Below are 25,528 nucleotides of genomic sequence, written 5' to 3' on the forward strand. Positions count from 1 at the left end.
AATGGTAAATGGACTGCATTTATATAGCCATATATATTATATAGCCAGCCAGACACACAGCTCAAAACACTTTATGGTAATGCTTCACATTCATATACACACACATACTTGACAAAAAATAACAATAGTCGTTGCTAGGCAACCAATATAGACAACTCTTTATTTTTCGAACAGCATTTCGAACAGCATGTGAAATCACTTTATTGTAGTTAGCACCGTCGCCTCACAGGAAGAAGGTCCTGGGTTTCTGTCCCCGTGCCTGGGGCCTCTCTCTATCTGTCAGTTTATCTGTTCATTTCTTTTTAGCATAAATTAATCAGCATTTACTGTCGAAGAGAAGCAATTTTTGAGGAAGTGCATTTTTGAGAGGAGCTTGTGTGTGACTTCATCCTGTTCTGAGGCCAAATGCAAAGAGGCCCTCAGAGGTTTTTGCAGAGATAGCGCACGATATGTGCAAATTATTCAATAAAACAAGTACACTGAGGAAAAATATCAGTTTATTTTTTTTCTTTTACACCTACACCGCAAAATCTAAAGTATATAAGAATAATATATAATAAAATATAAGAACAGTTCCCCCACCAATTCATGTCATTTATAATTTGCATTTTAAACTTTGACATAGCAAGTTCTGATATTTTTAGTATAATTTCTAAATACAATATCCAAAATCTGCCAAATGTTGTTAAAAAATAAAATATAGTATACATCTTATAATATTCAAAGAAAATGTTTCATATGATGACAATATCCGAGAGAAGGTACTAAATACAGTATGCATGGTGCCCAAACCTTTGCTGCAAGCCCAAGTCCTTTTCTGTCATTTTGAAAATGAAAAGATAAAAAATAAAATAAAATAATATATTGTTTAAAATGTAAAGGTAATGTGTCATCTTTGACTTCATGCCTTTTGAAGATTTCTTAACTAGCTACACTCCACCTCTAACACAGCGGTGGAAACACACTCTTTATAAGCACTACTGTGTTTCAACAGCAGAGATAATCAGAGGCTCTGAGTTTTTCCCATTATTTTGGAAATCTGGACTGAAATAGGGGAAGATCTCGCCACCAAACAAACACTTGGTGAACGAGTAGATGTGAGATCGAGCCGTCACGTTATAGAAAGACACAAGGCCCTCCTTGTAATCCACAAACACCCCCACCTTCTGAGGCTTCTGTTTCAGGGAGAGGCTGACAGGTGGTGCTGACATGGCAGCGTAAAACTCGTCATAATGCACCGTCACCCAGTAACCGTTGTCTGGGATCAGGGAGAATTTCCCTCTCCGGTTTGCGTCACCTCTCGCCACACCCAGATCCCAACTGGTCTTGTTGTTGACCTCCACCTCCCAGTACGACCTCCCACTGGTCAAGCTGTTGAGCCCAAGGACGCTGCCGTGCATGTCAAACCTCTTCGGAGTGTCAGGAACTCCCTGGGTCATTCCTCCGTCTCTCACTTCCTTTCCATCATCAGAGATAACAAGGAACTCATGTGCTGTGTTGGAGTCCAGCTTCACATCCACTGTAGATACATATGATGCAAAAATGGTGAGACAATCATCATGCATACACAACATGATGCTGAGAGGAGCAGGGGAATTATCATTTTTGATAACGAATTGCTTGTTTGTGACAGGTTTTCATCAGGGTTTCAAATGAAGAGACAACATCTGGTCCCACCCTTTTATACTTCCCCGAAGGCACAGATCCTAATACTGTAACTTGAGGTAACTGGAAATAGACAATGAGTTCACAAGGTTCACAAAACAATCAACAGAGAAAAATCAAATGAAGTGAAACCTTATGATCCTGTCACAAAGACACGGTTCATCTTAAAACAATAACTGGGACAAAGGTTTTATCTTTTTAGGCTTTCAGACAAAGCTAGCATGAAAATCTACAAGGTCTCTCTCGCTTCACAGTAGCTCACACCTGTTGTCCCAATTAGCCAATCAGGACACACTAAGAGGAACATATAAAAAGTGTTAGGCTCAGGCTTCCTCTCCTTATTTGACAGCCTGATGAAGACCTGCCCTGCTCCCATTCATAAATGTACTGTACCTGCAAATGTGGGAATTCTCATGAGATCTGTGGAGACACAAATTATTTCAAGGTGAGATATTTAAATCCAGATCACGATTAAATGAAATACAACCCCTGATAACCAGAGGGAGAGACTCACCAACAAAACAGAGCGTCTCAAGTTTCAGACGAATTTCTTCCATCATGGCTGAAGTTGTGGTTCTCAAGGTACCAAAGGAGAACGAAGTGTCAACACTCCAATCTCCAGGTTCGTCCAGAGGGATCTGTGTGTGATTGTAAGGGGGGAAAGGTTTAAAATCAGTTTTAAAAAGAAATGGAGGCAGAAAGCTGCAGTTGGCCAAAATGTTTCCTGTTAATGCTTTTATGTTTTGTTTGAAACTGCCAGTGTGGGTCGTCAGATTTAGGGATCACCTGCAGGTCTGGGTTTCGGTCCAACTCCTCAATGCTCTTCTTCAATTTATCAATTTCTCTTTCCAGCTTCTGGACCAGAGCTTGTTCCTCTCTCTTAACATTCTCTCTCCTAGATGAAGAAACGAAACAAAGAAGACAAAAAATGTCTGACTGATCTGATGTAAATCTGATCGATCAAGTGCCATATTGTGCTACACTGAGCTACAAAGGACTGACTTCTCCTCTAAAGGCTGAAGGGCTTTCTGACGAGCGTCCTCCACAATTTTGATCACTGCAGAGAACACACTGTTGATCTCCACAAGCTCAGTATCCAAGCTAACCTGAAGAGAGCAGCGAGCAGCAGAGGTCAGAGGTTCTATATGAATCAAAACCATAATTTAAAAACAGTCAAATCTGCTTCACCTTACCTCGCAGCCTTTTACAGATGACCTGGCTTCGACTACCTGGTTTTCCCTGATTTTAAGTTTATGCTGTAACTCAGCCCTCTTACGGTCTTGTTTTGCCTTAAATGAAAACACAAATTACAAGTTAAATATCAAAATGTGTTTCAAGTTTCAAGTTCTTCAAGTTGAGATTCACATTAACCCAACCACTGGTTTGAATAACAATGCAGAAGTTTAGTGAACATTTGTCTCCTGCATGTAAATCCATCATATTTCTACAGCCAAGTTAGCAGTTCTGAGCATGTTTTACTAATTCCTATATCAACTCTTTGATGGCAGAAAAGGACAGGTCAGAAGTACACAAAGTCTTCAGGAATCATCCTCTGGGACAGATGTATTTCTGTCTGAATCAAAGTGCATGACCAACCATTTTATCAATGAAACAATAAACTGATACTACTATTACCTTTAGAGCCATGCTGCCAGTTTAAAAACCATATACTGTAACTTACATCATTAGAAGGGGGTAGTACCTTTAGTTGTCTTTGAGCCTCCAGCTCTTTCTGCCGTTCTCTCTCCCGTTCTCTCTCCAACTCTTTCTCATTTGGATAGACAGTTGTCATCAATGGTGAAAAGCCCACAGCCAGTTGCTGATACTAAAAGGTATAAAAGTCTGGATATGATCTAAAAAAAATATCCTGTAGAAATGTGGCCTCAAAAAGTCCAACTAGTCCTACAGTACTTACTGGATTCATGGGATTAAACTGGACTTGGTTCCCATAGTGACGCTGAAGCAAGAAGTCATGTGTCTGCTGCATCTGCTGTGCACCAGTGGAGAAATCAAGCGCACGACGAGGTTTGTCTGACTTGGTGGTGGTTGGATGAGAGTGCTGAGGAGTCTGAAAGGCTGTAGAGAAAGATTGTTACAAACAAATCTGCTTTCAATGGTTTCCATATAAAATCAAATGCTTGGTGAGTTTTACCTGAACTTCCCATTTGTTTGGATTGCTGCTTATTTTCAACCACTGCAAGAAAACAGGACGGTTCACTGTTAAAAACACAGCAGTCTTTTCTTCTGAGTGTTACTCTTGGCTTATGAATAGATTCATTATAAAGCATTGGATAAAACTCACCAGACTTCTTAGGGGTGGAACATGTATCCTTCACTGATTCTTGCTGTTTCTTTGGAGGTGTCGTAACCTTTGGGGTACATCCCATCTTACCCTGGTGAATTCTCAGACCATGGTAGCTCGTAACTTTGGACCAATTACAGTACTCGCAAACCTGCAGTCTCACGTTGGAGGTGTTTGGTATCTGTAAACATTTTATATATTATATTCATTCTAATTATTTTGTCTATTTATGTTCCATCTTACATTGGGATATCCGTCACAAATCTTAAAGAAATAGTTCACCCAAAATTAAAATTGCATTCATTATGTACTCACCCTCATGTCGACTAAGGGCTGGGAGAAGTTTCAGAGTCCTCCGTGGCTTCTCTGAGTTACAGGGGGTCTCGGCGTAGCAGTGCATGTCCATATAACGGTTGCAAATGGATACCACTTTTCTTCATAACAAAAAGACACACCAAAAAACATCCAAATACCTCCATGCTGCTCGTATGTAATGTCCCTCTTGTATTGAAGCCCCGAAATGCGAATTGTTCAGAAAAAAATTAAATAAGTCTATATTTCAAGCTTGTTTGTAGCGGAAGCTCCTCTTCCTGGACCAGGGGCTTCAATACAAGACGGACATTACATACGAGCAGCATGGAGGTATTTGAATGTTTTTTGGTGTGTCTTTTTGTTACAAAGAAAAGTGGTATCCATTTGCAACCGTTATATGGACATGCACTGCTATGCCGAGACCCCCTGTAACTCAGAGTAGCCACGGATAACTCTGAAACTTCTCCCAGCCCTTAGTAGACATGAGGGTGAGTAGATAATGAGTGCAATTTTAATTTTGGGTGAACTATCCCTTTAACTTGCTGGGATGGAAATTTGTGACATGTTTTGGACCTATCAAAATCTCTAATCTTATTTTGACTATACCTCCTCCCTGGCTGGAGTACTGCTAACTGGTGTGCTGTCCTTTTGGTCAGGTTTTTTCCTGACCTGCAGTTTCGGTGAGTAGCTCATTCTTTCCTTCGACCTGAGATCTGTTTGAGAGATAATGGAAGAATTTATTTCAGTGTTTCCATGTATCTTTTGGGTGATATAAAAGGAGCATGTACTGTTTATTGGAGGATGAAGAGAGATAATCAATTGTGTGAAACTCACTATAGGTCATAGGGCTGGTGGTGAATGAATCAAATTCTCTCTGTTGCTGAGGGATCCTCATTCCCTTTGGTGTACATCCCATCCTCCCCTGGTGAATTCGTAACCCATGGTAGGTTGGAAAGCTGGCCCCACAGTGGCAAAACTCCATGTTGATCGTGTCAGGTTTCTGTAAACGTTTGTACATTTTTGTGGATCGGAAAAAAAATGTTAGATCTACTGAAAAATGTCTCAATTAGTTTCACATGATGACTATGATGCCAACCTGTATGTGTAGGCCTACTGAGATTATAGAGTGTTTAGTCGCCCTCTAGTGGCACTGAGTATGTAGTACACACCACTGCACTAAACTGGAATAGTTCTTGATGGGCCTGGTTTTCTGAAGGTTTGCGGGAGTAAACGAGTGCAAGATTGATTATTATGCACAGTGGCTGCTGTTTCTGCAGCGAGGATGAAAAAAAGTAGGCACCATGAAAGAACACACATAAAACGTCAGCAACAGATTTTTGGGGAAGATAGGATGACAGAGGAAAAAAGTAATTAATCTGCACCTGCTGCTCAACACTGGTCAGAGATGTCTCTTCCTCCATTTGCAGAGAACAGACTTTTTTTTTTGCCTTTGGTTCTCTCTGTCTTCTGTCATCTTCTCTGAACCTAATTTATTCTTATTTTACCAAGCCTATTTTACACATTTCTTCTTTGCTGTATAGCTCAACAGTGTGTTTATTTGCCCCTTTCAATCACCTTCCTCAACTCCAACAGATTTTTCAGCTCTCTTCATGGCAGAAACTAGCAATTTAGCGCTCTTTATTTAGGATCAGGCACATAGACATCAACTATGGAAATAATATTTGTCTTTCTGGCATCACACTCTAATAAATTAATATTTATAATCTTTTTAAAACAAATTAATGTTCAAGTGACAAATGCATCCAGACATTCTGCAGCAATATATAATGTTTGTTGCCAATGCCTATATTCCTTTATAATAACTTGACTTACTGTATAGTCAACATAAAATCAATCAATCCAATCAGACATCCAGTTGCTTACCTTCCTACCTCTGTTGTTGCTGTTGTTGCTGCTGCTGCTGCTGCTGCTGCTGCTGCTCTCTGGATGAATGTGCTGTTGTTTCTCGTCTCTCCTCTTTTATCTCACTGTCCACTATTTGAGTTTCATTTCATGCTAAACGAACTTGAGGCTTCTTTTCTTTTCAACCCTCATTTACTGTAGCTTTATTAGACATGCCAGGCTGTCATGTCCATAACTTGCGGACATCTGTACCTGAGTGTAGGTGTGTCTGGTATGTGACTTTAACAGATCTGCTCAAGGTGGTGGAGCACGTTTGGTTAGGTTTTTTTTATTGTAAAAAAAAAAAAAAAAAATTTGTAACCTTGTTTTGAAAATAAAAACATTATTATTTAATGTTATTGTTACTATTATGTTTCACTATAAAGTCCCACCAGCAAAAAAGGTGACGTTTCACACTGTGCACTGCTGCAGCATTAAGGGTGGCACTAGTGTAGGAAAAGTTGCTGATTATTATTTATTTATTATTTTAAGATTAACGCTGAAACATGCCAAGCATCATTTCCATCACTTGCTGACAGACCTGCTCCACCAGCAGATCTATTCCAAGTTTCACTTACAGTAGGCTTAGGTGACATACCAGACATACCTTACACTCAGGTGTAGCGCAAGTGCAAGTACAAGTGATGCCATGCCTGGCATGATGATCTATCCATCTAGTCAAGGACGAAATTGGCTAATCTTACACTCCATGTGTCCCAGTGACACTCCTCATTATCAAATTTTATTCACAGCAAGAACTACTTGACATTATTGGTTCTTCTCTGGTTACCAGACAGTACCAGGAGAACAAATTTCACATGTTATGATCTGTGGTGTTTTCTCACTGTTTCCGACTACACCTACATACCTTCAGAGAATCAGGCTTTATTGGCGAAGTATGTGCACACATATAAGGAATTTGACTCCTTACTTGCTGTATTTACATATAACAAGATGTACAGAGAACGACAACTGAACAATAAGTTAATACAAAATATTGTTAAATAAAAGTGGTCAATCTCACATACAGTACTGTACAATAAGTTTTACGCTGTAGCACAAACAAACAATGTTACAGCTCTACAATATGTATAGCAAGCAGGATATGACGCCAACAGTGTATGATGACATGAATGATATCAAATGATAAAAAGTTGGTATTCTTTATAGTATAGTGTGTAGTAAAGGGACTTGATGTCAGGTGGATATTGACACTGTATGACAGATTTAAGTGTTCATCAGAGTGATGGCCTGTGGGAAGAAGCTGTTCTTGTGGTTGTGATGGAATGTTCTGTAGCATCCCCCTGAACACAACAGATGGTGTTCAGGGTGGTGAGGAGTCTGTAGTGATGTTTGCTGCCCGTTTCTAGACTCCGGAGGTGTACAGTTGGTGGATCTTACTAAGTTTAATCCTTAGCAGGTCTTAGCATTGTGCCACATCAGTGCAGCCTAGTGGTAAAAAGTACCAGCAACACAAGTTAAGAACACAACATATTTTATATGAGAATGTAAAAGATTACAACTCCAGGGTAGCTACCAACTCTCTTGCTCATGGTTGCTGGGGAAGTGAATCTGGGATGTGCCTATGGGAGGTGCATGTAGCTACCATGTTTGGCATCAGTTTACTGCATTTTGTGTTGTTGTCCCTGAACCTGCAGGGTTTAGATTTTTTTTTTTTTATCCACTGCCCTAATTTATCTTGTCAGTCTCTCCCTGTTGGAAAGTTGACGCTGTTCAAGAACAACCAGATCATAGTCATGGCACATGATCACAGCTCAGATGGGCTGTACGTCAAGCTAGCTGCACATTTGCAGGTGTGGGGATCTGACCTCCACACAACCTTCAATGGTTTTTTGATCAGTCAGATGTGAGACCAACACGATGAGGGAGAGTGACCGTTCGTCAGGCTGTTGACGCACTGGGGGTGAGAACGTGTTGGTGAGACACGATACACCTCTATAACATGACAGTAACATGCAGCTTGAGAGCAGAAAAACTTCAGTTTGTCTTTATTTCCAATACCTAAAGATACAAACCAATTAAAAAAAAATATACTGTATGTTTAGTGACATAGATCTGTGTTTGTGAAGTTAAACAACTATTTTTCAATTAGCTTTTAATGTCATTCTATTGATTTTCTATCATTAATTGGATCTGTACAGTATGTCATTTTAAACTGTAGGTCTGTGATTAAAATGTGTTGAAAATATGAAGATGCCACAGTTTGTTTATTCATTGCTGGATTAAGATGGGTCTAAAAATCTGAACTGTACTGCTGACAGTTTGTTTGTACAATGACCCAAAACCTGATTAATATCTCCTTACAGAAGTAGGGAGATGGTTGTTGCTAAAAAAAAATACATGAAAATATCACTGATGCATAAAAATACAATGTTTTTTAAGACACAAAAAGGTAACACACATTGTGATGATTTGACAGAATATAAAGCAACAAAAGTAGGACAAACAAAAAACTTTGCAAAAAGAATTATCGATAACCAAATTATACAGAGAGCTCAAGTGAATTTATAGATAAAACTTATTTAAAGAGACCCCGAGGAGTTTGCTTTTGGTTATAAAAGAGACTCGTATTAATGTGGATGAATCTACGTTTTTAAAATTTGTTAATTTTCAATAAATATATCGTTTTGTCTTTATAGTTATTTTGTTATTATTATTTAGTGGTCTGCTCGCCCCGCATTTCCTGCTTTACTGTAGGTTTCCCAGACGCTGGCCGGCGGCCTGGTGGGTCATGGGAATAACGCCACCGAATCGCCGTTTATGGTCGGAACTACAACAGTCAGTATCTGATCGTCTTCGAACCTCCGACTATCATTCTTGATTAATGAAAACATTCTTGACAAATGTTTTTGCTTTCGTCTGTCTTGCGCCGGTCCAAGAATTTCACTGTGTGCGTGGAGGCTCATGGGAAATGTAGTGTGAAAACACTAAGTTTTCCAAAACTCCTCTTAGTCACTTTATTTTACATACAAAATTACTCTTTGGTTGGCAAATAAGCTTTAGCATAACACTGCTGGCACAGTAGAGAAAATACGTTTCATACGAGAATGTAATTTCGATCAGTTAATAGAAAATGAAATCATATACATACATGTACAGTATTATACTATATGAAAAAAATAATAACTCCTTTATATATTTAAAAAGCAAAAATCACTCACTTTAAGCTTGATAGAAATATTTAGATGTCCAGAATGATAAACCTGACATCTGGAATAAGTACTGATCATCAAGCATGCTTCACACACAGGGTATATTGCTTGACTGTTGGTTTCTGTATTTCTCATAGTGTACAGGCTGGCACCGATTGCCAACCTTATCACACGCCACAATCACTGGCTCCGCAACAATTGTTATTTTTTTAATATCACATTCGTATTCATGTTTTTTTTTTTTTTCCTTGACAGACTCAACGTGGAAGATCTTCATGGGTGATTGGCTAATGCAGAGGTTTTTGGATTCCTTGTTGCCAGTCCTCAGACTTCTACCTTCTGTGCTGCAGATCTGACAGACGTTTTCCTCACTGTCCGCAATGAAGGACTGCACCGGAGTCCTTCCACAGAGCTTTTGGGCTTTTAAATACCTGTACAATGAAATTTAGAATGAGAATTACATTTACTGGTCAATTCCATTATATACATTATTACATATCCCTTTGTAAGAATGGCCACAATCACGGATGGATGATACAGCAAAAATTGTTGAGTTTCACAGATGAGGTCTTTTGTCACATCTTCAGCACATGGCAGCTTCGTCCAGATCAACCAGCAACAACCAACAATGATGATAAAATGATACCTTACGTGTCCAGCTAATTACGGTAAATGAGGAAGAATCAATTTACATGCTCACATCCTCCTTAGACACATTTCTCTTTTATAGTTACCCACATAATCTCAATCCTATATGCATACCAATATTGACAAATACAACCTCATCCAAAATCCCAGAACATTACAATAGTAAAATACACCTTCCTCCAATACCCCCCACTAATTACCACTTGGGTGCCCCTGGAACTATAAACATGGTGCCTGTTTCCTGGGGAAGGCTTTTGTCCACCCTGGAGACACAGAGACTGGTGAGTACCTTTTTTGTCACATTACTTTATCTTAGCGTTTCAATAAACACAAATGCACATTAAATCACATTAAATCACATTAAATGTCCCTCTCTTATAGGTGGAATCATGTAGCCATCATAGCACCTACGAGGGCAGTTAAGATTTTAAAAAAGGACCATAAATATAGAAAAAAGTCAATGACTATATCTATACAAAATGTGCAAAAATGCAATGTGCAAACTGCCTTCTTGTGCAAATACAATAAAGTGTCAATGCTTATCCCAAGTGCCTGTGCAATTATTTAAGTGCAGTACAAGTGCATGGTGCCATATTTAGACAATGCCCCCTCCCTTGTACTAAGGGAATTAGATAATGTTCTCTCTGGTCATAGGGGTACGACACTGTGTAGTATTGATGTGTTTAAATCAAGTGACTTACTTCTAATTTTAACCCTAACCTTGAATACAATGTTGCCTTTAAAATTACAAATCAGATTACTATGTGGTGACTTAATTGTGACTCTTTCAGAAAATGCTGATATATAAAATATAAAATAAATAAATAAAAGTCACCTTCCCCATCCCTCAAATGAAGATTTGTCAAAATTGCTGGATGTGTCTAGGATGTGTCTTTGGCAAAAGGTATCGAATCTTCCTATGTTGCTCTCTGTCTGACAGGGAGCTGAGGGTTCCAAGTCTGACGGCTTGCCACCCCCCCCACCCACAAACAAGGGCTAGAGTGAAGATGGTAGTCAGGAGAATAATGTTCATTCTGTGTGGAGAGGGAGAGAAAGAGTGAAAGAGAATTTCAACTTCAACTTTTAAGAAATTATGCTTCTTTTTTGAAACACAAAGTATGTTTGTCAGTGTAACACATGTTCAGAATGAACACCAACCACAAATGTTAAATCAACTATTATCAGTCTAATGTTTTCTAATGCAGTCCCACTAAACATCTGTTATTTTTAATCAATCAAATTAGCCAACATAATTCCTTACCTTTCTCTGTTGTTAATCTGAAGAGGATCAATAGCAGTAGCTGATGCTCAGGTCACTGCTCGATGTCTAAACACAGTCCTTCTTCTTAAACCCTGTCTTGTTTACAGTAAATAGGAACCAATCATATTGACCCAAAGCTAAGAGGTTAACAGCCAATCGTAACACTGCAAACTGAAATTTCACCATATATGTGTATGATAACTATTTTATAGGGTAATGAGCAGGGACGAGTTGATTCAAATCTGCCACTTGTGCTAAATGAGGTGGTGCAATTTAGGGGAACTAAAGATGAGACAATTGACAGTTTGACCACATGAGCTGCAAAGTGATGAGTCAATAATGAAGATGCAGATCAGCCCCTGTGGTTTGGACACAGTGCAGACTGAACAACAGGTCAACACACCAACAATTGACCTCGCCCATGACACAGCCTGGCACCAACAGCCTGTAGCCTCTCTCTATCTGTCAGCTTATCTGTTGTACCACTGAAGCTATTCTGAGGGGAGTGCAGCTTTGTGGGCAGCTCATGTGTGACTTTGAGTAAACAGGCCCTTGAAGACTTGTGCACAAACTTGCATGTTATGTACAACTCAACAAGCCAGTGAAACAAGTGCATGCATGTAGCATTGAGTTGAGAATTATGTGTGACGACCAGTTATAACAACTGCAATTAAACATCACTTTATTTATTTAATTATTTTTTTACCAACACCACAAAAATGAAAATACATGAGAATAGTTCCCCCCACCAGTTCATGTCGTTTATCATTTTAAACTTTGACATAACAAGCTATAGGGTATTTTCTGTTTTGCAAAATTACAACGTCCAAATCTGCCAAATATAAAATATAGTAGTCTATACATTTTACAATATTCATAAAAACTTTTTCATATGATGACAATGTCAGGGAGAAGTAGAAGTAAAACATGAATGAGTCACAAAAAGGATGGGATATTCCACACATATATATATGTTTAGATGCTCTGATACTTTCAAACATACTATAAAGCTTCATTCAACCTGTAGGTTTCAGCTCACATCATCAGAGATAACAAGGAACTCATGTGCTGTGTTGGAGTCCAGCTTCACATCCACTGTAGATACATATGATGCAAAAATGGTGAGACAATCATCATGCATACACAATATGATGCTGAGAGGAGCAGAGGAATTATCATTTTTGATAACGAATTGCTTGTTTGTGACAGGTTTTCATCAGGGTTTCAAATGAAGAGACAACATCTGGTCCCACCCTTTTATACTTCCCCTAAGGAACAGATCCTAATACTGTAACTTGAGGTAACCGGTTTGACAATGAGTTCACAAGGTTCACAAAACAATCAACGGAGAAAAATCAAATGAAGTGAAACCTTATGATCCTGTCATATAAAGACACGGTTCATCTTAAAACAATAACTGGGACAAAGGCTTTATCTTTTTAGGCTTTCAGACAAAGCTAGCATGAAAATCTACAAGGTCTCTCTCTCTTCACGGTAGCTCACACCTGTTGTCCCAATTAGCCAATCAGGACACACTAAGAGGAACATATAAAAAGGGTTAGGCTCAGGCTTCCTCTCTTTACTTGACAGCCTGATGAAGACCTGCCCTGCTCCCATTCATAATTGTACTGTACAAATGTGGGAATTCTCATGAGGTCTGTGGAGACACAAATTATTTCAAGGTGAAAAATTTAAATCCAGATCACGATTTAATAAAATACAACCCCTAGGGAGAGACTCACCAACAAAACAGAGCGTCTCAAGTTTTAGACGAATTTCTTCCATCATGGCTGAAGTTGTGGTTCTCAAGGTACCAAAGGAGAACGAAGTTTCAACACTCCAATCTCCAGGTTCATCCAGAGTGATTGTAAGGGGGGAAAGGTTTAAAATCAGTTTTAAAAAGAAATGGAGGCAGAAAGCTGCAGTTGGCCAAAATGTTTCCAGTTTATGCTTTTATGTTTTGTTTGAAACTGCCAGTGTGGGTCGTCAGATTTAGGGATCACCTGCAGGTCTGGGTTTCTGTCCAACTCCTCAATGCTCTTCTTCAATTTATCAATTTCTCTTTCCAGCTTCTGGACCAGAGCTTGTTCCTCAGACCATGGTAGCTCGTAACTTTGGACCAGCCACAGTACAGTACTCGCAAACCTGGAGGCTCACATTGGAGGTGTTGGGTATCTGTAAACATTTTATATATTATATTCATTCTAATTATTTTGTCTATTTATGTTCCATCTTACATTGGGATATCTGTCACAAATCTTAACTTGCTGGGATAGAAATTTGTGACATGTGTTGGACCTATTCAAATCTCTAATCGTATTTTGAATACCTCCTCCCTGGCTGGAGTACTGCTAACTGGTGTGCTGTCCTTTTGGTCAGGTTTTTTCCTGACCTGAAGTTTCGGTGAGTAGCTCATTCTTTCCCTCGACCTGAGATCTGTTTGAGAGATAATGGAAGAATTTATTTCAGTGTTTCCATGTATCTTTTGGGTGATATAAAAGGAGCATGTATATTGTGGGATGAAGAGAGATAATCAATTGTGTGAAACTCACTATAGGTCATAGGGCTGGTGGTGAATCTGTGTCTGTAAACATTTGTACATTTTTGTGAATCAGAAAAAAAACGTTAGATCTACTGAAAAATGTCTAAATTAGTTTCACATGATGACTATGATGCCAACCTGTATGTGTAGGCCTACTGAGATTATAGAGTGTTTAGTCTCCCTCTAGTGGCACTGAGTATGTAGTACACACAACTTCACTAAACTGGAGTAGTTCTTGATGGGCCTGATTTTCTGAAGGTTTGCGTGAGTAAACGAGTGCAAGATTGATATTACCAACAAGCAAATGTGCAAACACGAGCTGTCCATTTAACCATTGGCTCAATGATGCAACATGGGGCGTTTCTGGCCTGGTGTGCTGGGAGGAGGAAATGCAAATGGATTGAGTTTCCACATGCAGTGTAAGGCTGGATATAAATTCCTGTGATTGTGAGTTGGCGTGTTTGATAGGAAGTGCCAATTAGCACAGCGTTATGCACAGTGGCTTTCTGCAGCGAGGATGAGAAAAAGCCGGCACAATGAACACACATCTAGTCAAGGACGCAATTGGCTAATCTTACTCTCCATGTGTCCCACACTCCTCATTATCAAATTGTATCCTCCAGCAAGAACTACTTGATATTATTGGTTCTTCTCTGGTTACCAGACGGTACCAGGAGAACAAATTGTATATGTTATGATCTGTGGTGTTTTGGGGGTTGGGGGCTCCTCCTGAAGTCCACTGTTAACTCCCAAGTCTTGAACCAGGTTCAAGTTGTTCTGACCACACCAGAAGACCACTTAATCAACCTCCTAGAACACATTTAACAGAGGAGCCTCTTTAAGTGCAGGCATTGCTGTAGAGCGAGAAGAGCAGTGGGGAGAGCACACATCCCTGGGGGACACCAACGCTGATGGTTCATATTTGTATTTGTACTCTCTCTGTCTCTCTCTCTCTCTTTCTCTCTCACACACGCACACACGCACGCACGCACACACACACACAATTTGACAGCTCCGTAATGTCAGTATGATTAGTTCTGAGTGACTCTTGATGTTAATTGTAGACTAAAGAATGAAGGTGGCTCAACAAGTGCCTTTAAGAGGGCATAGGCAAGTAGTGCATAAAAATAACAAGACTTCTCTAATAACTTTGTGCTGTGTAGTACCTACATGTAGCAGCCACCTTGGATTTTACTAACTTTAATCCTTCTGTGTATCATGGTTTTAGCATTGTGCTACAGCAGTGCCACCTAGTGGTAAAAAGTACCAGCAGCACAAGTTAAGAACTGACCTCCACACAACCTTCAGTGGTTTTTTGATCAGTCAGATGTGAGACACAGTACAACTCTTTAGCATGACAGTAACATGCAGCTTCTTATAAGAGCAGACAAACTTAAGTTTGACTTTATTTGTATTGTAATGTATTTTGTATTTTTATAATGTTGACGACGTGTGCTGCTGCCCTCTTGGCCAGGTCACCCTTGAAAATGAGATCTCGATCTCAACGGGTCTTTTTTACCTGATTAGATAACGGCTAAATAAAAAATAAAATAAAATATTGACAACACCTTAAAAACTCAAGATGCAAACCAAAGTTAAAAATACAGTGTGTTTAGTGACATAGATCTGTGTTTTTTTTTAAGTCAAACAACTATTTTTCAGTTTGCTTTTAATATCATTCTATTGGTTTTCTATCATTAATTGTATCTGCATAGGTCTGTGATTAAAATGTGTTGAAAACATGAAGCTGCCTAAGTTTGTTTATTCATTCCTGCTTTAAGACAAGTGTAAAAATCTGAACTGTGCTGCTGACAGTTTGTTTGTACAATATATACTGTGTATATATAACCCTTTTTTTTCTTTTTTTTTTTACAAAAGGAGGGAGACAATTGTTGCTGAAAATACCCACATGAAAATATCATAGATGCACAACAATGTTTTATTCAAAATGCAAGAAACAGTACGGTAACACATTATATGTGACTGAAGGCATTTGACTAACAGTAAGCTATATAAAGCAAAAAAAAAAAGGATTACAATTTACATAAAATGTAAACTGCTGTAACAGTAGAGAAAATACGCTTCATAAGAAATTGAATTTTTTTTTTTTTTTTGAATCTTGAATTTAATGATAAAAACAATTCTGTCACACACAACACAGGCTTTTCTTAAAATCATGTTCATGTCATTATTAAATGTTGTTATGGCAGGCTACATTAAAGACAAAGAATGTGCTGTTCAAAAACAAAATTAAAACCTGTTATTTCTTTATATATTCATGTGCAATGGCTTTTACATTAAGTTTGCTGGAAATATTTAGATATAGATCTAGCATGAAATTAGGTGAGAATTGATCATCAATTCAAGCATGTCTCACACAGGGTTTACCGCTGGGACGATGATTACTATTGTATCTCTGAAAGTGGACAGGTCGGCAGTGATCGCCAACCATATTACATGCCACAACCACTTTCTTTTCAATAGGTAACAACTTTGTAATTTCACATCCACCTGTTTTTGTTTTCATTTTAGAACTGACGTCGTAAATCTTCATGGGTGATTGGCTAATGCAGTAATTGTTTTCGCCGTTTTTGTCAGTGAAATCCAGGTATTTGCCTCTACTGCTGCAAATATCCAGGACTGTTTCCTCAGGCACGTCAATGAAGGACTGCACATCCTTCCTCCCACAGAGGCCTTTTCTTCCTAAATACCTGTACAGTACAATGACATCAGAATGAGAATGAGGTTGACTTGACAATTTCATTAAATTCACTTATGTATAAGGGAGTGAGATCATGTTCTTTCTGGTAAGAGAGGTACAACACCATGTAATATTGATGTGTTTAAATCAAGTCTACCTCTAATCAATAATTTGGTTGTTTTTCTTTTAATGTGAATGAATTGTGTATTACGTTGTTAAAATTGATACTTTTACATACTAATGACTTACAAAATACATTTATCTGCTGCTGATGAGGTAAATGAGTAAATGAGGAATTACAATGTGGCCGTAAAATAACTATTGTTTCAATTAACCCTAACTTAAATACTGAATATTTTGCAATCACTCATAATTATTTCACAAAATATTGATGTTAATGTCAACTGAAAAACAAACAAACAAACAAAAAAAAAACAGTTACCGTTCCCATTGGTCATCTGAAGATCTATCAAATTTTTCAAGGAGGATGTGTCTTTTGCGAAAGGTATTAAAGCTGTTGGCATTGCTCGATGACTGACATGGACCTGAGGCAAGGGGTATCGAGTCTGACTGGTCTCTGTTGTTGTCATTTTGCACCGCACAAACAAGGGCTACGGTGAAGGTAGCAGTCAGGAGAATGATGTTCATTCTGTCTGGACTGAGAGAAAGAGTGAAAGATAATTTCAACTGAAAATGTTCAGAAATTATTATTATTAAGTCTGAGATATGTCAGTGTAACACATGGGGTTTAGAATGAACACAAACCACAAAATGAACTATTATCAGTCTAATGTTTTCTAATACATTCCCACTAAACATCTGTTATTTTTAATTAATCAAATTAGCCATCATGTTTCCTTACCTTTCTCTGTTGTTAATCTGAAGAGGATTAATACCAGTAGCTGATGCTCAGGTCACTGCTCAATGTCTAACACATTCCTCCTTTTATACCCTGTCTTGTTTACAATAGCAACCAATCATATTAACCCAAAGCAAAGAAGTTAACAGCCAATCATAACACTGCAAACTGAAATTTCACCATATATGTGTATGATAACTTGTTTACGGGGTAAAGAGCATGGATGGGTTGATGCAAACCTCACAACCTTGATGGAAAATTCACAGCTTGACCACATGAGGTGCGAAGTGATGAGAATTAAGATGCAGATCAGCCCCTGTGGCTTGACCTGAGTTGACAGAATGGAAAAAAAAATTGTCACACTAAACAGCATCACCACAAAGGTTTTCGCTGTTCACCACAAAGGTTTTCACACTGAACTGCATCACCTTAAAGTTTTCACACTGAACGGCATCACCACAAAAGCCTGTGAATATTCTCATTTGTCCAGGTCATGGAAATTAAAATCGAATGGAACTGGACTTGGGTTATTTGTCTATGAAGACGTTTCACCTCTCATCCAAAAGGCTTCATCAGTTCATGTAGCATCTGACCAGGCTGATACTGGTCCAACTATCTGGTGTTGAGATCCAGGTATTTAACCTCTGTGGGGGCGTTCACAAGACCGATGATGATGACCATCCATCAACAGAGGAGGAGGTCTGAGACATCAACTCTCCAATTTACAATGCTGTTCCAGTGACATCATCACAAATGAGAATATTCACAGGCTTTTGGGGTGATGCTGTTCAGAGTGAAAACTTGATGCCGTTTAGTGTGACAATTTTTTTTCCTGATACCGTTCAGTGTGACAACTTTTATCCTGAGGCAGTTCAGTGTGACAAGTTTTTTTCTTAGGCCTTTTAGTCCGATGACTACTTTTCATGTGGCTGTTTTGTGCGAGTGTGACAGAGGTTTTCCTGAGTACTGGAGCCTCTCTCTATCTGTCATTTTATATGTTGTACCACTGAAACTATTTTGAGGGGAGTGCAGCTTTGTGGGCAGCTCATGTGTGCAAACAGACCCTCGAAGACTTGTGCACAAACTTGCATGTTACGTGCAACTGAACAAGCCAGTGAAACAAGTGCATGCATGCAGCGTTGAGTTGAGAATTATGTATGATGGTCACTTATAACAATTGCAATTAAACATCACTTTATTTATTTAATTATTTGAAAATGAAAAAATGATGAAATGAAAATACATGAAAATAGTTCCCCCCACCAGTTCTTGTCATTTTTCTTTTTAAACTTTGACATAACAAGCTATAGGGTATTTTCTGTTTTGCAAAATTTACAAAATACAACATCCAAATCTGCCAAATATAAAATATAGTAGTCTATACATTTTACAATATTCATAAAAACTTTTTCATATGATGACAATGTCAGAGAGAAGTACTGTAGAAGTAAAACATGAATGAGTCACAAAAAGGATGGGATATTCCACACACATGTATATGTTTAGATGCTCTGATACTTTCAAACATACTATTGTATAAAGCTTCATTCAACCGGTAGGTTTCAGCTCACATCAGGTATAGATATATATAGCTGCACTCCCTCTCTAACACAACAGCTGAAACAGACTCTCTATAAGCACCACTGTGTTTCCACAGCAGAGATAATCAGAGGCTCCGAGTTTTTCCCATTTTGTTTGAGATGTGGACTGAAATACGGGAATATCTCGCCACCGAACGAACACTTGGTGAACGAGTAGATGTGAGACTGAGTCGTCACGTCGTAGAAGGACACAAGACCCTCCTCGTAATCCACAAACACCCCCACTTTCTGAGGCTTCCACTTCAGGGAGAGGCTGACGGGCGGAGCTGACAGGGCGGCGTACCGCTTGTCTTCGTAATGCACCGTCACCCAGTAACCGTTGTCCGGGTTCAGGGAGAGTTTCCCTTTCCGGTTTGCGTCACGTCTGGCCACACCCAGATCCCAACCGGTCTTGTTGCTGACCTCCACCTCCCAGTACGACCTCCCACTGGTCAAGCTGTTGAGCCCCAGGATGCTGCCGTGCATGTTAAACCTCTTCGGAGTGTCAGGAACTCCCTGGGTCATTCCTCCGTCTCTTACTTTCTTCCCGTCATCAGAGAGAACGAGGCACTGATGAGCTGTGGTGGAGTCCAGCTTCACATCCACTGCAGAACAGACGATGAAAACATGTAAAGACAATCGTGATCATCATATCATACAACACAAATATAGAGTTGTACTTAAGCCCTCAACTTTTCTGCAAGATAAAGCGTTCAGAGAGGAATTCACTTTTGATTAATTCGTCACTTTCCTCTAGCACAAAATATGAGTGAAGGGACACTGGTGTGAAATTGTCATAATTGCTGTGTGATGTCTTGGGTAAAGGTCCTTCACCTTTGACCTTTGACCTTTGACCACCAAAATCTATTCACCTCATCCTTGAGTCAAAGTGACAATTTGAATGTATTCAAATTTTATAAAGGTTGTTGATGTTGCATTCAGGAGGCCAAAACCATGTTATATGAAGTCACTGCAACCTTGACCTTTGACCTTTGGCCATCAAAATCTATTCTAATCATTAGGGACAGGCTGTGTCTCTTCATTTGATGTCCTGATGAAGGTCTGCTCCTCACACCCCCTAGTACCTATCCTTTAACTTTAAACACGTTAAGTATTGTCATTGCTACGGCAATAGGAAACCTCACAACTAGTGTTTGCCAGTTTGACATTTGACACATTTCTTTTAGAAAACATGTAATTTTATGAATATATTTTAGATAATTTGTGGAAATTTTGATTAATTTTCAGGCAAAATTATGTTAACGCTGCTCTTTGATGCATGGGATGACATATCAACTCCAAATACTGTACAGCACTAAGGCTTCAAACGTACCTGCAAACGTGGGAATTCTCACGAGCTCTGTGAAGATACAAATTATTTCAAGGTGAAAAAACTGAATCCAGATAATGATTTAATGAAATACAACCCCTGATAACCAGAGGGAGAGACTCACCAACAGAACAGAGCGTCTCAAGTTTCTGGCGAATTTCTTCCATCATGGCTGAAGTTGTGGTTCTCAAGGTACCGAAGGAGAATGAAGTGTTGACACTCAGGTTTTTCCAATCTCCAGGTTTGTCCAAAGGAATCTGTGTGTGATTGTAAAGGGGAAAAGACTTAAAATCACTTCAATGTTTACTGTTTGTGCCTTTAAAGTTTTGTTTAAAACTGCCAATGTGGGTCGTCAGGTTTGGAGATCACCTGCAGGTCTGGGTTTTTATCCAACTCCTCAATGCTCTTCTTCAATTTATCAATTTCTCCTTCCAGCTTCTGGACCAGAGCTTGTTCCTCTCGCTTTATCTTCTGTCTCCTAATAGTAGTAGAATAAGAAGGATAATGTTTGATTGATCTGATCTGATCGATCAGTGTTATTGTGCTACACTCTGAGCTACAAAGGACTGACCTCTCCTCCAGAGGCTGAAGGGCTTTCTGCCGAGCGCCCTCCACAACTTTGATCACCTCGGAGAACGCGCTGTTGATCTCCAGCCACTCGGCATCCAAGCCAACCTGAAGAGGACAACGGACCGCGGAGATTAGAGGTTCCATATTATGTATCAATCTGAATAAAAACCACAATTGGCCGCACTTTACCTTGCAGCCTTTTACAGATGATCTGACTTCTGCCACCTGGTTTTTCCTGATTTTGAGTTTATGCTGTAACTCGGCCCTCTTACGGTCTTGCCTTGCCTTGAACGAAAACACAACACAACACAACGAACACACAACAGCATGTGAATGCAACATGTCTCTACCATGCCATGCTAGCAGTTCTGTAGTTTACTATGTTTCACTTAAATCCAAATGTGTTAATTTCTTGATGGCACATGAGGAAAATCCCAAAGATTCACAAAGTCTTAAGGAAACAAGGGTGGTACCTTTAGTTGTTTTTGAATCTCCTGCTCTCTCTGCCGTTCTTTCTCTCGTTCTTTCTCCAGTTCTCTCTGCCGTTCTTTCTCCAGCTCTCTCTGCCGTTCTTTCTCTCGTTCTTTCTCCAGCTCTCTCTGCCGTTCTTTCTCTCGTTCCTTCTCCAGCTCTCTCTGCCATTCTTTCTCTCGTTCCTTCTCCAGCTCTCTCTGTCGATCTTTCTCTCGTTCCTTCTCCAGCTCTTTCAGCCGTTCTCTCTCTCGTTCCAACTCATTCTCGTTCGGACTGGCTGTTGTTTCCTGAGCTGTGTTTGGTGGAAACCTTAGGACCACTTGATGAAACTAAAAGGAATAAAAGCATTAATTCTGAAGCATTGGGCCTCATTGGTACTGTTGTTTAAGTTGAACTAGTCTTACTTACATGATAAACTGGGTTAACCTGGATTTGGTTCCCATTGTGGCGTTGAAACAGCGAATCACATGTCTGCTGCACCTGCTGGGCGCCAGTGGAGAAATCAAGAGCTCTGCGAGCTTTGTCCAACTTGGTGGTGGTTGGATGAGAGCGCTGAGGAGTCCCAAAGACTGCAGAGGAAAAAAAGGTCCCAAATAAAGCTGCTTTCAATTGTTTCCATGTGTGTGCTCTTGTTTTGTTGTGCATTATAGCAATTGCAATACATACACAGCTGGTTCGTCTCATTCACTGTTACATCTGCAGCTGCAGGATACATCTGGCTGGAGAAGGTCTGCGGCACCTGCACGTTTAGAGGTGGTCAAAGAAAAGAAAAGAGTTGATCATGTTCACGTGACAGAACCATAAAACCATTGACTTATCTGCCAACTTTCATATTTCATACCATTCTTGAATAATGGACAACAAGTTACGTAAAATTACTCTGTTTTTCATTATGAAGTATTTGTAAATGAGAAGCAAAAGACACACAAAGATAAAATAAGAATTTTATACAGTAGTGTGTTTTTGTGTGTTCTTATCAGAAATCTATTGCACCTGCGCATCAGTGTTGAAATCAAGTCGTTGATGAGTTTTGTCCGAGCTTCCACCCATCTGTATCGTTTGCTGCTGATTTTCAACCACTGCAAGGAAACAGGAAAGTTCAGTTAAAAACAAAGCTGTTTGTTTTTCAGTGTGTTACTTCCCGATAGGCTTATGAATAGATTCATTTTAAAAGGGCATTGGGTTAAAACTCACCTGACTTTCTAGAAGTGGAAAATATATCCACGGAAGGCTCATCTTGTTTTTGTGGCGTCATATAAGTTAACTGAGGAAGGGAACTGTTCGCTCCCCATCCTTTGTCCTCAGGGATCCTCTGGGTACATCCCATCATCCCCTGGAGGCTCAGGTCGGACATGTTGAGTATCTGTAAACATTTTTTACATTTTCAATGTCAAAATGTGATTCAATAAAGAATATATTCTGATTACAGTCTCTATGTCCATTCTACTTTACATTGGGAAATCCATCTCAAAGCTTAATGTCTTTTTAAACTTGCGACATGTTTGTGGCCTTCTATAATCTCTCATCTGATCTTGATAATACCTCCTCCTTGACTGGAGTACTGCTAAATGGCGTGCTGTCCTTTTGGTCCGGATTTCTCCAGTCACGTAGATGTTTCTCTGGGATGCTCATTATGCCCTTCAGCGTGAGATCTGTGCGAGAGATAATGGAATAATTTATTTCAGTGTTTCTATGCATACTTTGGGGTATATAAAAGGAACATGTACAGTTACTAAGGATGAAGACAGAAAATCCATTGTACAGTATGAAACTCACCCAAGTTCCAAGGGGTGAATATATCCAGCGCAGGGTCTTTAATTTGAGGTGACATGATGGTGAAGCGAGGAGTGAAACTCAACTCTTTGTTCTCTGGGATGTGCATTCCCTTTTGGGTACATCCCATCTTCCCCTGGTGAGTTCTCAGGCCGTGGTAGGACGTAACTTTGGACCAGCCACAGTGGCAAACCTGGAGGCTCATGTTGATTGTGTCAGGTGTCTGTAAACATGGATCAGAGTAAACAAATCTTTGTTAAATCTACTAGAAAATCTCTAAATCTTCTGCTCTGTTTACTACTGCAATTTATAATCATTAATGTGCTGCCAACCTCATTTATCATTGTGGATACACGCTTTTTTACACGCTCTTTCCCCCATTTTGTGCGTACGCACTTTTCTCCGCCTAATTTGGGATCTATCAAACCAAAACTTGTCGGGAGTAAGTGCAAAAATTTACGACCAGTCCGACCATGGCGTACCCCCCACACCACCACCACCACCGCACACGTGTTGACGTCGGCACTTTACATGAAAAGCACAGCGACTCAGATTTTTCCCCTGTGCATTTACATTAGTTTGCTCCTAAATACTGGCTTTATAAAACGAATTTCGTTTGCTTTTGATATCATATTGATATTTTTCCCTTGCATGTAGGCTACACCTCTTCCACAACCCGTCTGTCCAGTCTGGAAAATAATTACTGCGACGTGCGTGTGTTACGTAGCCAGACTGGACACACACAAGCAAGCAGCAAGCCCAATAATGTCGGAGCAAATCAAAGCAAATGAGAAAACATGATCGATATTTTTTGTGTGAATAATATTTATTGTATTTAACAAAAATGGGTGCTGCCCAACATCATTTTAGGAAAAGTCACAGACTGGTGGACTTCAATGTTTTGTTTTTTTTAATATATAGCTATGCACAAATGAAAATCAAATCTTCCAGTGAACGGAAGTTGGGGGTTAGTGGGGTGCAAAGTACTGACTAACCCTGCTTTAAATTATTATGGGCAGAATAAATATGATTCTTCTTCTTTCTGTTCTGTTTCATTTAGATTTGGGAGGTTTTTTTGTTTTTATTGTTGCCTTTCAATGCAAGATGATGTTTCTGACTGATATTGCCGTGTTACCGTGTATCTCGCTTTCAGAGAAATTCCGCTTCTTCCTCCGCTCTCCGTCCGTCTGTTGTCTTCACCGTCTTCCACTGACGTCATTCCACACGTTTCCAGAGTGCACATGGCTACTTAATATGCACGTAACTGATTTGCATTGACCACATATGGTTGCGTGGGGCCGTTTAGGGGGCTGGGTATGAGGCGTGTTCTCATCCACGCTTTTCTCAGGTCCGGTGTGATCTATCAAGGGAAATACCGTGCAGCCGTGTGTACGCGGAGTTTGATAGATCTGAAAAGAGTGTATATTTTTTGGTCGTACGCACATTTTGCCTTTCCGTCGTACTGAAAATTTAAGAGGACTTTTACACGCTCTTTGATAAATGAGGCCCTGTGTACTGAGATTAGAAGGTGTTTAGTCGCCCTCTAGTGGCACTGAGTATGTAGCACACTCTGCTGCACAACACTGGAATAGTTCCTGATGCAAATTCACACAGACATAAAGCTATAAAACCAACCAAAGTCATTATCCCAAATCAGGGAGCAAGTCCGATCAAAGTTTATTGATCCTTTGAGAAACACTTTGCATTACACTCAAACAACAAGACCAGGAAATTTACAATATCACTTAAAAAACAAACAATACTATTCCCTATTCTTCTACCTGCTATCACACAATAAGCATGGGTGGACTTGGGACTTCTTCAGTTAATATTAACTTCACACATGTGCATCTAAAAATAACTTTCATTGTAGGAAACATACAGATATATTTCACCTTGACACCTTGGTACCTGTATACCTGTAGGCTTCCTTGTTCCTTTTATTTTGTACACACCCAGAATCCTGTGGTTTACAGGTTTGCATGATAGACCTGCCCAGTTCTGCTACAATTACTCCATATAGTGTAACCATCAGTCACGAGTTACATCTATATTGCTCCTTCGCATTTTGTCAAATATAAATAAATGAGCTTAAAAAAAAAAAAAAAACATGTCTCAAATTCATGTTCAAATTATAAAAGTTTTGTTGTTTTATAAAATGATTGTTTCCCTCATCACCCGGACATTATAAGCCACTATTATTCTGCAGCAACATGTAACTTTTACTGTTTATATTCCTTCATAACCTGACATATAATTAACATGCAGTCGGACGATATCACAGAGCGTAACTACATTTAAAATAACATGATGCCAGACGTCCAGTCGCTTACCTTCCTCTATGCTGCTGCTGCTCTCTGCTCCTCTGACTGAATGCTGTTGTTTGTTTCCTGTCGCTCCTCTTCTCTTCACCTTCTACTTTTTCAGTTTCGTTTC

At 39.4% G+C, this 25,528-nt stretch overlaps 1 protein-coding gene across 2 annotated transcripts; it reads right to left on the reverse strand.

The window, feature by feature from the left end:
- Window positions 1–932: 932 nt before the first annotated feature.
- Window positions 933–25,447, reverse strand: LOC146968972 (uncharacterized). Of its 2 annotated transcripts, none has more exons than XM_085759190.1 (14): window positions 25,426–25,443; window positions 23,096–23,315; window positions 22,862–22,971; window positions 22,514–22,682; window positions 22,313–22,398; window positions 21,986–22,058; window positions 21,728–21,888; window positions 21,319–21,648; window positions 21,035–21,130; window positions 20,847–20,950; window positions 2,452–2,560; window positions 2,180–2,303; window positions 2,059–2,085; window positions 933–1,519 (listed from the first exon to the last, which is right to left on the reverse strand). In XM_085759190.1, the coding sequence occupies exons 2-14, from the start codon at window positions 23,295–23,297 to the stop codon at window positions 978–980; spliced, it is 2,133 nt and encodes a 710-aa protein (XP_085615316.1). In that variant the 5' UTR covers window positions 23,298–23,315; window positions 25,426–25,443; the 3' UTR covers window positions 933–977. The 2 variants fall into 2 exon arrangements, with proteins under 2 accessions (XP_085615316.1, XP_085615315.1); XM_085759189.1 differs by lacking the exons at window positions 933–1,519; window positions 2,059–2,085; window positions 2,180–2,303; window positions 2,452–2,560 and adding exons at window positions 18,278–19,550; window positions 20,279–20,305; window positions 20,400–20,532; window positions 20,645–20,753 and having other exon boundaries at window positions 25,426–25,447.
- Between the last annotated feature and the right edge of the window lie 81 nt (window positions 25,448–25,528).

Source organism: Trachurus japonicus, chromosome 18, assembly GCF_045865225.1.
Source record: "Trachurus japonicus isolate A0001 chromosome 18, Traja_1.0".
Lineage (NCBI taxonomy): Eukaryota > Metazoa > Chordata > Actinopteri > Carangiformes > Carangidae > Trachurus > Trachurus japonicus.